The 13,289-nt window shown below is 45.1% G+C and overlaps 1 protein-coding gene across 1 annotated transcript in view; it reads left to right on the plus strand.

Moving 5' to 3' along the window:
* The first annotated feature begins 305 nt into the window (after window positions 1-305).
* WBP1L (WW domain binding protein 1 like) overlaps window positions 306-13,289 on the plus strand; it is a 76,466-nt gene continuing 63,482 nt past the window's right edge. The window contains exon 1 of the mRNA XM_075348605.1: window positions 306-478. Within this exon, the coding sequence (XP_075204720.1) occupies window positions 413-478 (66 nt within the window). The 5' untranslated portion in view covers window positions 306-412. The remainder of the gene's footprint in view (window positions 479-13,289) is intronic.

Consider the following 13,289-nt stretch of genomic DNA (forward strand, 5'->3'; position numbering starts at 1 on the left):
ACACACTCGCAGAGATGAAGAGCCTGCATAATCTCCATGTGATCTCACTCTGAAGCACACACATCTGAAAATGAAAGAGAAAAGGCTATAATATGATAATAAAAACAAATCTCGCTCGCATGCCACCTCCAACATGGCGCTAGAGCCCTGACAGTGAGTTAACCAATCACTGGTAACTTCCTATGCCGGTATTCACCAATCAGCGCTACGCTCTTTGTTAGCTTTAAAATGCATCCCTCGCCTTTATCCAATCAGCGGCTGAAATCTGTGGAGTGGGCGGTGCTTGTGTGCCTGGCTTAGTGCAGGTCCAAGTTAGGTGGCCTCGCTGGGCTGCGCTGCTGGTGCACGGTGTTTGGCTGTTGTGTTGCAGCACAGGAAGGACTGGAGCCGGGGACAAGAAAGGGAACAGGACATGAAGATGTCTCTCCTGCTGTCTCAGGCCGTCCCCAGCAGCACGTCCGGCAGTATGGAGCCTCAGGTGAGTGGAGCACAGAGCTGGGAGTCCTGAGGAGGGGACAGGCAGACATGTCACTGCTCCAGGCTGCAAGGGGCACACATGCATTTGTTGCATGTTATCAGTCACATGATGCATTGCTTTACATCGTGCAACTTGCGGTTTTTTTTTGTTTTTTTTTTTACACCTGGCAATGTCAAGGACGTGCATGGCAACTATTGTCCTACTCCAGTCATTGCATTTACACTACAACTTGGACTCCATTAAGAAAAAAGCAAAAAATATCCCAGTGTATATTTGTGACTCTGCATTGATCCCTTTTGCGCCATTGTTATTGTGGGACGCGGTCACCTGGAAGTTTTGACATTTTGGTCGCCACCGCTGTATGTCCCCCAGTGAGTAACTTGCCCTCAAACGTGCCTTCTAGCCACCACCAGTGTGATGTCCACCATGGCGATTCCCGAATACGTCGCGTGGTCATTTTCACTGCTGTAATATCGTTCTTTCCATTGCATAGATGACGCCAATAACACTGGTTTGTTTTTATGCCAGCTCTTAAAGGGAATGGTCAGATTTCTGTACATAAAGTTTACATATGTACGGCATTAATATCTGACATGTAGGGGTGCAACCCTCGGATCCCCGCCTATCTAGAGAGAAGGGGGTCCGCGATTGCAGGGAAAACTACTGCTGGCGGATAAGCAGGTTGGACGTGAGCCTCATTGTCCGTCAGTCTGTAGGTGTTAGATGGCAACTTTGACCACAAATGGGTCGCTCAGCCCAAGATCGCCACAAAACGCAAGCGAAGGGGGCTGCACTGCGACTCTCAGGGTATCGCGACTAAAAGCACTAGTTGCAAACACTTTTATCATCCATTGCTTATATAGCGCCATCATGAGCTTTACAGACATTATCATCACTGTCCCCATTGGGGCTCATAATCTCTATCCCCTATTGGTATGTCTTTGGAGTGTGAGAGGAAACCTGACACCCCGGAGGAAACCCACGCAAACACGGGGAGAACATACAAACAACTTGCAGATGTTCTCCTTGGTGGGATGTGAACCCAGGTCCCCAGCGCTACAAGATTGCAGTGCTAACCACTGAGCCACCGTGCTGGATTTTTTTTTTTTTTGTTTTATTTGTCACAATGTAATCCTATTGAAATGTGTTATGTGGCAAAGTGTCCGATCAATGTAGCGTTCTTTGGCCACATGACGTGGTAAACGTCACAGTCACTCCAGCCTTACTTCTTATTAACACATCTATGATTCTTGGACCGATCACAAATCTGACCTGAATTTAACAGGCGTCTATGAGGTTGTGAAGTTTGGGTCTGGAGCTCCGCAGCCAATCTCTGTGTCACTGTCCCATGCATCAACCGCGATGCAAAGATATATGAATCCGGGTTTATGGAGAAAGCCAAGACCTTGCAGTATCACATGGGATAGTTTTGTTTGTTTTGTGTTTGTTTTTTTTTTGCAGAAAATGATGAATACACAAGTAAACCTGAATGAGTGATGTGCATTTGTTACAGATTTTGCAGTGAATTTCATTTCACTCATTTAAAGGGGTGAAATCCGCTTGGCATTCCACAGCAGAAACTAATATGCTGCAGATTTACAGAGGTTTTCTGTTCTATTTTTATACTTCACAAGGAAGAACCGCTTTAGGAAAAAAAACAAAAAACTTGGGGGTTGTCCACTACACTACTTTTACATTAATGGCCTATACTTAGGATAGGTCATCAATGTCTGATTGGCTGAGGTCCGATACCCCACACCCCGCTGATCAGCTGTTTGCGGTGGCGGCAGCAGGCAGTTGGAAATGCTCAGTTTTGGAGCTGCCCCGTCTTCTGATAGCGGCTGGGTACTCTACATCCGCCTCCCATTCAAATGACAGGAGGCAGACATGTAGTACCCGGCCGTGGCTGCTATCAGAAGAGAGGGCAGCTCCAGAACTGAGCATTTCCTGCTGCCGGGACTGAGGACAACTGATCGTAGGGAATATGGGGTGTCAGACCCCGGCTGATCAGACATTGATGACCTATCTGAAGGAGAGGCCATCAGTATATAAGTAGTGGCCAACCTCTTTAATTAATTATCATTGTAATCTTCTCCATTTCTGCCACTCCAATACCCTCCACAAGACAGGAAGCGATGACCTTCAAACCACCAGTCATCTAAGGCTAGTTTCACACTTGCGTTCAGTGCATTCCATCACTATGGAGAATAGCGCAGTCCGTTAACGGACTGCGCTATTCTCCATAGAGTTGTATGGACAACGCACTGTACCGCAGGTGTCTGCGTTGCATCCGCTGGACGACGCAGCGTCGTTATTTTGACGCTGCGCCGGGCGGATGGAACGCTGCATGTAGCGTTTTTCTGCGCTTGGCGGAGTGTCAAAAAAACGCAACCTGCAGGAATCCGTTAGGCGTCCGTTGTTTTTATAATGGACGCCTATGGTGGCGGATTCCGTTAGAATGCGTCATTTGACGGATTCCGTTAACGCATCCGACTTTACACATCTGGGCATGCGCAGGTGTGTAAAGTCAAGGAAAAAACCTATAACGGATTGCGTTATTTTGTACGATCCGTAGCATTGCGTTGTGCCACTATATGCAACGCATCCGTTGCATGAGTCACACAACGCAATGCTACGGATCCCGTCCAGCGCAAGTGTGAAACTAGCCTAACCCTGCAGTATATTTGTGGTCGTGTCACTGACGGTTGGAAGGTTCTGGTCGTATGGTTGGCACTCCTGGTCAATGGTGGTGCTTAGTGGTAGCATGGATATCCCAACAGCAACATTTAAAAAACCACGGCCATCGTTCATGGACTGCCGTGGTCTTTCGTACGTTGCCAGTGGTCATGACATTGCTGGCAGTTGGAAATGCAGCTCTGGAGCACGGAGCTGATATCATTTTCATTTTATGTACTTTTTGATGCTGCGCTATACTTTCCACCAAATGTAAAGGAATTTGCTGGAGAGTCACAAGGCGACAACAATGTAGCTTGTGGATAGAAACAATATGGCGGTGTAGGTAGGGCTTTTCTCATACTGACCAACTTAATATGATGGAGCTTCAGGAATTTTCGTCTGAAGCGGTGAACCTCCCATATTTCTGACTTTACTTATACTATTTATAATGTGGAGCCACAGTACTCTGACACAACATTTGAGGGCAATATGAGCCACAGCCTGAGGCCAGAGGCTACGGGAGGGGGACCTATGGCCAGATTGCCCTCATTATAATATCTTTGGGCTTGGAGCTTTTTTGGCACTCCTCTGCCAGTAATACAGAATGGGGAACGCCCGTCACCTTTTCTGTGACGTGTCAGCACAAATACGTCATCACGCTGGCGCCAGCATATATGCATCGGCCACAAGAAGCAGAGCCCTGGGTACTACAGAGTATCGGAGGAACAGGAGTGAGGTGAGTATGGGGTTTTTGTGTATGGAATGTTGGCTGTAAATTAGGAGTCTGTGAGGGCTAATCCTATACATACAAGGGACTATGTGAGGGCTCACGCTGTGTATATAGAGGGGGCTATGTGAGGGCTCACGCTGTGTGTATATAGAGGGGGCTATGTGAGGGCTCACGCTGTGTGTATATAGAGGGGGCTATGCGAGGGCTCACGCTGTGTGTATATAGAGGGGGCTATGCGAGGGCTCACGCTGTGTGTATATAGAGGGGGCTATGCGAGGGCTCACGCTGTGTGTATATAGAGGGGGCTATGTGAGGGCTCACGCTGTGTGTATATAGAGGGGGCTATGCGAGGGCTCACGCTGTGTGTATATAGAGGGGGCTATGCGAGGGCTCACGCTGTGTGTATATAGAGGGGGCTATGCGAGGGCTCACGCTGTGTGTATATAGAGGGGGCTATGCGAGGGCTCACGCTGTGTGTATATAGAGGGGGCTATGCGAGGGCTCACGCTGTGTGTATATAGAGGGGGCTATGCGAGGGCTCACGCTGTGTGTATATAGAGGGGGGCTATGCGAGGGCTCACGCTGTGTATATAGAGGGGGCTATGCGAGGGCTCACGCTGTGTGTATATAGAGGGGGCTATGCGAGGGCTCACGCTGTGTGTATATAGAGGGGGCTATGCGAGGGCTCACGCTGTGTGTATATAGAGCGGGCTATGCGAGGGCTCACGCTGTGTGTATATAGAGGGGGCTATGCGAGGGCTCACGCTGTGTGTATATAGAGGGGGCTATGCGAGGGCTCACGCTGTGTGTATATAGAGGGGGCTATGCGAGGGCTCACGCTGTGTATATAGAGGGGGCTATGCGAGGGCTCACGCTGTGTATATAGAGGGGGCTATGCGAGGGCTCACGCTGTGTATATAGAGGGGGCTATGCGAGGGCTCACGCTGTGTATATAGAGGGGGCTATGCGAGGGCTCACGCTGTGTATATAGAGGGGGCTATGCGAGGGCTCACGTTGTGTATATAGAGGGGGCTATGCGAGGGCTCACGCTGTGTATATAGAGGGGGCTATGCGAGGGCTCACGCTGTGTGTATATAGAGGGGGCTATGCGCTCTTACTGTACATAGGGGACTCATACTGTATGCAAGGGGGGCTGTGCGGCACCGCGTGCTGTAAATAGGGACGGTGTCAGTATACTTAATTCTTCTCAATATTGAGTGAGATAACCCATTCTTAAAAAAAAAAAATAGTATAAATTGTAAATTTTGCACAAAATATACTTATCCCCACAAAAAAGTCAATTTCGAAGGTAAAATATATTTTTATTAAATTACAATGAATCTAATATTGGGAAATACAAGTTGAAAAATCAAACATGTAAATATGAGGGTATAAGACTATATAGAAATATAGCAACCCAGATGTGTGTCAGTAGTATAATCAAAAATTACAAATAGTTCATAAACCGCCAATCAAAAGTGCATGTGCGTTTATCAGTTGGTATTTTACAAATTCTTATTATACCTGTGATTACGTTTTTGCTATCATCACTCTATTGATGGCTATACTTAGACATATGCACCTCGTATGGATGATTAATGGCCTATTAACTGTATTTATTTATAACTATATGTATATCTATGCATAAGGGGTGATTTATGTGCATGTACTCTTGCTTGATGATTTATGGCCTATTATTTGTATACACCTATATGTTTAGTTATTTCTTTTTATTTTCCTATTGATACAGACCTGTTTTGCTAAATATGTGTGTGTATATGTATATATATATATATATATATATAATTTTTTTATTTCTTTATATAGTTCCAATTTTTCAATCTGTATTTTCCTGATTCTTGCATGATTCTTTTTTAATATATTACTTTTTAAAAGTGACTTTTTTTTTTTTTTTTGCAGGGATATTATCAATATTAAGTGATAAAAAAATATAATTTAATATTGAGCAGAACTAATTAGAGACTATGGGTTCATCCCTCCACAACAGTCTCTCATGTGGCCTTATGGGAAAATGAATTGTCCACCCTGGTGTATTATGTATCTATCAAGTGAGTCCTGTGACGTGATACATTGGGGGCTAGAGGGACCGTCACCTTCTAAACTGCCCACAGTCCTGGCTACTCTTAATTTGCTCCTGATCAGGTCCGTTTGGTCTTTCCATGGCGTCTGCTGAGAATGCAGTCAACGGCTTTTAAAGGGAACCTGTCACCAGCTTTTTGAGGTATAAACAAAAAAAAAAAGCACCTTAGGCCTCCTTCACACATCCGTGTCTCCGGTACGTGTGACGTCCATTTTCACATGTACTGGAGACACAGATACACGTAGACCCATTAAATTCTCTGGGTTTGCGCTCACGTCCGTGTTTTCACATGATCTCTGTCTGTGTGCTCCACATGGTGACATGTCCGATTTCTGTCGGCAACACGGGTGTCACACGGGCCGCACAGTGATGTTATCCATGTGACATCGGTGCGACACGTACTGTAGAAAACATGTGTCCCTTAAAAAAAAAAAAAAAAAAATTATACTTGCCTGTCTTTGTCTCTGCCTCTGCTGTTGCTTCCGGGTCCTGCTCATTATGCTCATGAATATTCAATGCACTGACTGCGGACCAGGAAGTAATAGTAGCGCCAGAGACAGGCAAGTATACAAGTACATGCTGTCCATGTGCTATTCGGCTGCCACAAGGACCGCACACGTAGAACACACACACACACACACACACAGAGACACACACACACACACACACACACACACATGGACACATTTACACACCTACACCACAGACCATGTGGTTTTTTGCACGGACATGTGAAGGGGGCTTAAGGCCGTGCCTGTGCTGCATTTCATAAACGTGCATGTTATCCCATGATTCCCCCTGTACACCCCCATAAATACCTTTTTTATATTCTAAAGTGTTCTATGTAAATCGTTCGGTCTGTTCCGATGAGTATTTTTGCTTGCGGCTTCTGTCCCTCCCCTCCGTGTTGATCGCCATCCTCTTGTGATTGATGTGGAGGACTCCTCCTGTGTTTTCCACATACATGGGCAATATCTTGCTCCTGTGTAGAGTGTTCGCGCATGCGTTTCTGTGTATTTGGCTGTGCCTGCAGTAGGGCAGAGTGAAGTGTGCCTGTGCAAGAGGGCCAAATGTCTGTGAACAGTGTGGAGGCAAAAGATTTTGGCCGGCCACGTGGAAGGCGCAGGAGACATCATCCATGTCAATCACCACAAGAGAACGGTGATCAGCGCAGAGCGGAGGCACAGGAGCTTCAACCAAGGGCGACCATTGGACCAGACACAACTAGTCCCAAAGGCATTGCTTCCCTTGCTCGTCGGCCCTCAGTATCATGTTAGTATGCCCCTGTGGGTGTGCTATCATTCTAATGAATGCGCAACGTCAGAAGATGGTCTCACTCACCTCTCCGCTGCCATCGCCGCTCAACACTGGATTTCGGCTCAGTGTGGATGACCCCGGCGTTTTGGTCATGCACACTATGAAGCCAGGTGTACGCGTTCCGGCTTCAAACCAATCCGAAATCCAGCGGCGGAGAGCTGAGTGAGATCCTCCTCTGATGCTGCACATTCATTAGCATGATAGCACTCCCACAGGGGTATAATAACATGCTGATGGAGCTGACTGGCAAGGGAAGCAACGCCCTTGGGACTAGTCCCCGCTCTCATTAGCATATGTTAAAAGATGTTTAGAAATACTTTTTCTAAAGATCTCTTTATCTATGCTACTAGATGCAGGGATTAGAAATATACACCCAGAACTGCTCGTGGTTCTGAGTGCATATTGGACCTGACAAGTTCACTTTAAGGGGCTAGTTTTGGTTTATACCTCAGATCTGGTGACAGGTTCCCTTTAATTGCAGTGTGAACAGAATCTAAATTGCACAGAAATCCCTGACAAAATCGGTGGAGCTGGGGGAGCAAAAAAAACCTGACACCACCGGAAACCATATAGACCCCATAATAATCACTTATTCATTTTTGTTTCTGTTGGCATCAGTTAGATTTATCCCACACGTGGATACTAAAGGCCGCTTTACACACTGCGATATCGGTACCGATATCACCAGCGTGCGTACCCGCCCCCATCGGTTGTGCGACACGGGCAAATCTCTGCCTGTGTCGCACAATATCGCCCAGACCCGTCACACTACTTACCTTCCCTGCGACGTCTCTGTGACCGGCGTACCGCCTCCTTTCTAAGGGGGCGGTTCGTTCAGCGTCACAGCAGCGTCACTGAACCGCCGCCCAATAGAAGCGGAGGGGTGGAGATGAGCGGGACGTAACATGCCGCCCACCTCCTTCCTCCGCATTGTGGCAGGGACGGAGGTAACGTGAGCTTCCTCGTTCCTGCGGTGTCACACGGAATGATGTGTGCTGCCGCAGGAACGAGGAACAACTTAGTTACTGCTGCAGTAACGATATTTGAGAATGGACCCCCATGTCACCGATGAGCGATTTTTGCACGTTTTTGCGACAATGCAAAATCGCTTATAGGTGTCACACGCAACGGCATCGCTAAAGCGACCGGATGTGCGTCACAAATTCTGTGACCCCAACGAGATCGCTTGAGCGATGTTGTAGCATGTAAAGCCCCCTTTAGTTTCTATTTCTCTAATTGAAACCGATAAACAGAATGTGCAACTGAAAGTGTGAACAGTGTCCATTAAAATGGAAGTTCCCCTCCATTTGTTGTGCTCTTGCAGTTTTGCTTTTCCTTCCAGACTAGTAATGTGATGCATGACACTTCAATGACTTTGAATAAAATCCTATGTGGAGGTCACATCCCTAGCACTGACCGGTGCCAGCATCTTGCATCAGCCAGTTCTGGCACTCCGTGATATGGCTTGTTTGATTATAATGGTGCCTTAGACCATTGTTTATTTTCCAGTGTGCTTCTGGAGACATTTTGTACGTATGTAGCAGGCGAGGATAACACATGACTTGCATACACGGGTGGGTCAGCTGTAAGCTTTGCATCGTAAATCGATCTTGTACACCAGCAGAAAAGCCTGTCCTATTGTCTTATAAGGTCGAACTAATGGCTGCTCAGTTCTCTTCCACTGTGCATATTTTTTAAGTTTTTGGGGTGTTTTAATTTCGTGGTTTGCTGCTTTCCTGTTGCCGTAATAAGGAAGCAAAAATGTGAGGAAAGCCGTCTAAGGTCTCTTAAACATCTTAATCAGGATAGTGTTGCAGAATATTATACGGTGCCATTAGCGTGCTGTCGGCCCTTACTGTATATTCATGAGGTTTATCCTATAGGGTACAAATTTTCTGCCATTGATCCATGGTAAACTTGTATCAAATCGGGCAATGAGTGCCAATTTTGTTCGTGATTTTTTTTTTTCTCCCCCCTTTTCCCATATACACTCCTACATTGCAAGTGAAAAAAATCTGCAGCGTAAATTGACTTGATGCATATATTATGCAAATTCTGATGGCAAATCCACAACGTACTTGTGACTATAACCAAAATGTGCGAGGAAATTAAACAAGATCTATTATATATATATATATATGTGTGTATGTATGTGTAGTAGGGTTATCAAACATGGTGTAAAGTGAAACTGACTCAGTTGCCCTTATCAACCAAGCAGATTCAATGTTTCATTCTTCACAGCCTTTGGAAAATGAAAGGTGGAATCTGATTGGTTGTTAAGGGCAACTGAGTCAGTTTCATTTTACGCCATGTTTGATAACCCTATTACACATACTGTCCACCTACTTTTGGACCACCCTGTATATTTGGGTTACAGACTGGACCAACACTCCATGTATGCAGGTCTGGACTTGCATCAGGGGGTGCCCCGATAGATTGACTTTGATTTAACATTATATTAATATAAGGGCTCATACAATTGCCATCAGACAAAGCATTGGATTGCACTAAGGCCTAAAACACACTTCCGCAAAAAAAGTACGTGTCTTACGGTCCGTTTTTCGGGTCAGTGTTCCGTTTTTTAGGGGCGTTTCTCCGGTACGTATGGCATCCGTGTGATGGCGTATGCGAGCCGTGTGTGCGTGTGGAATGTCCGTATTGACATAAAATACGTCCGTGTGCCGTCCGTTTTTAAAGGCCCGCATTCTTACCCAATTAACTATTTTAATAATTCATCATGAGATCCTGGTGTTGTTTGCTTTCAATTCACCTGATAGATTGGAAACAAGTGTTGCAGATTTTGTGATGAAACACGGACGATACGTGCTGAACACGGACATACTCCGTGTGCGGTCCGTGCAGGTACGGAACCATAGACTACAGCGGGTCCATGCCTGCGTGCTGCCGGCCAAAAACGGACATGTCGTCCCTGTAGAAAAGTGCACACACGTACTTATCACACGGACACACGTTCCGTGTGAATATATTTATTTTTATCTCTTTTTAACGTGTGTGTGTGCGCCATCTACCATTGAATAACATAGGTCTCCGTGTCTCCGGTACGTGCAAATACGTACCGCACACGTACAAAAAAAAACGGATGTGTGTTGCGGGTCTAAGACGACTGTTTATCAATGAGGCATAATATATATATATATATTATATTATATTATATTATATTATATATATTTTTTTTTTTTCCCTCGGTCCAAGGGAAAAAATAACTATGCATGATTTGCCTCTGAGAATCAGATGACTTTCCTCCATTTCATGGGTTCGGGAAAAACATTACACGGCACGCGAAAGAAAAACGGATTAAACTTTGACCAGCATAATCACAGTTTTTGTTTTTTTTTTTTGTTTTTTTTCACCCCCCTTCCCCCCAAATGGAGAAAATATGGGCTTGTGCATTAAGGCACATTTACAATGGACAATTTCCAGATTGTAACAAGTGGCGAACTAGTATACGTCAGCGCTCGTTTACCGACCTGTTTACACACAAATAATTATGTGGAATGAATGCCACAGCTCGTATAATTCATGATGACCTGTTGTGTTCCATCCACCAAAAATCTCGCAACGCCGGTCTTTATGTATCAGACCCAATGTCTGTTGGGCGCATGTGTCTGCATTGTTTGTGAAGCAGATGATTCTTTTGGCAATTACACATTTGTAGTGATTAACACCTCAGTTTGCGGGTATATGCATACATAAGACGTCTGCATATACCTTTTTGAGATTGAAAAGTTGTGGGGTTTTTTTTTTTTTTCTTTTCTTAGCCACCCTCTACACGGCTATATGGCAGACACCTTGTGGATTCATCTCTGTATTTATAACATATTGATACCTGGAACTTTTTTTATTTTTTTGTGTAAGAACATCCACAGACTTGTATCCTTTTTATCCCGACAATCCTCTGTGAGCTAAATATAACCTACACAGGATCTATATTTAGGTAGTTTGTCGCGTTTTCCATCAGTCTCATACAGTGAATGGTGCTATGGTCACACATGCACCCAGCCCCACCATTCACATAAGAGACTGGGACCCTTGGCTGGGATCTCAGCTCTCCAACCCCAGAAATCATATGTTTACCAGTTCAGATGAATGGGAGAGAGCATTTCACATCCACAACACGATTTATGAAGCTTTGCCACTTAGGCCGGTTTTCACAAATCCGGCATTTTGCTGCTTTGCCGGATCCGTCACACTCCAGTACAGTGCTATGCAGTATAAAGGCATCACGGCAAGCTCCAGTCACATGATTCATGTGACCAGAGCATGTGACTGGAGCTTACTGCAATGCCATTGTACTGTACTGGAGGGTGACGGATCCGGCAAAGCGGCAAAATGCCGGATGTGTGTAACGGCCTTACAGTGCGCCGTGAATTCTTCAACCAACAGATCGTCGAGAGTCTGGCTGCCACCAATCTCCAATAATGACCTATCCTAAAGACTCCAAAATATACTTGTTTTTACAACCAGGTTTTTAAACTTCTTCTTTTTTTTTTTTATACATGTATTTAAAAACAAACAGTAAAGAGTATGTAAAAGAGGAATTTGACCCCCAGTTTATTAGCTAGGGATCTAAAGGGTTCTCCAAGGTCTCTGGATAATACTTGCATTAATGGGTTTTCCTAATCTCTGTGTGGTTTCTCATTACATAGGTCTCCATGGTGGGAAAGGCTGGAAAATGTGGGTGTGGGGCTGACAAAACCTAAGAATGATGGTATTGTAAACAGGCAGCCTTATTTTATTGGCATGGGGGAGGTGATAAGGCGACATTGATGGATGCCCTTCTTTTGTAACTTTTGAGAAGGGGTCATTTGGTCAAACTAAAGAGGGCTTTGTGTAGGCAGGTATGGTGGGATGGGAGTAGACAAACAAAAAAGTATGAAACAGTTGGGGGGCTGCGCTCAGTCTGCATACAAGTTTTTTCCATAACGGCCTGTCCTGGTGTTTTGATAGCTGTTTGTATAAGTAATGGTCAGGACACCAATAACTGATGGGTGCAGCACCCCGACCATAGCATAGTACCATGGTGCATTATATCTGCAAAACACCCATAAACTGCAAATATCTGTAGGAAGGGACCGAAAATTGAGAGATGCTAAAAGCTCTTCATTGAAGGGACATTATGCTCTTACCTAATTCATCTGTCAAAAACTATGGCCCTACCCCTTGCTCTCGGTGACATTGCCCCCTGTGACGTCATTATGACATGACAATTTTTTCCCACAAACAGCCTGAACAGATCCACATATGGGGATCATTTACGCATCCCTGTATTATATTTAACGACAACGTGAGCTGCCTGTGTGCAATATGTGGTGCCGGGATCGAAATACACAGATTTTGATAGTAGGGGCCATTTAGTTATTTTGTATAGGGTGGTGCTGACTTTCCCATATTTCAAGTAGGAATTGATAGCGACTTATTTTTCCCTTGTAAAGCGCCATGCAATACATGGATAGATATTATTATTAGCTTAGATGGATTGCAGCATGCCTTACTTTTTGCTCCAATGGTAGCCATAGCCAGAGATATTCATATCTCCCTATTGTAAATACTAACCTTTAGGGTATGGCTCACACGAGCGTATTACTCGCGCTAGTGCAATGCGAGAAAATCTCACACTACTCTCGGACCAATGTTAGTCAATGAGGCAGAGAAGTTGGTCAGCTTTTTTTCTTATCCAGATTCTGGATGAGCGAAAAGTTGCAACATGTTGCGATTTGTTCCTGAAAGTGTGTGAGTCTCGCCAATACAAGTCAATGGGTGCTAGAAAAACATAGATGTCACTAGGATGGCCCTTGTGACATCTGTTTTTATGGATACATTATTATCATGTAGCACAGATCACTGTATCTGGTCCTGTAAATGAATGATGGTTGCTGAGAAAAAAAATGGATTGCACACGAACAACAAGTGAGAAAAAATCGTCCTACTCTCGTGGATGAGAATGGGACAGTTTCTTCATACGCTCG

The sequence above is a fragment of the Anomaloglossus baeobatrachus genome, chromosome 5 (assembly GCF_048569485.1).
Source record: "Anomaloglossus baeobatrachus isolate aAnoBae1 chromosome 5, aAnoBae1.hap1, whole genome shotgun sequence".
NCBI lineage: Eukaryota > Metazoa > Chordata > Amphibia > Anura > Aromobatidae > Anomaloglossus > Anomaloglossus baeobatrachus.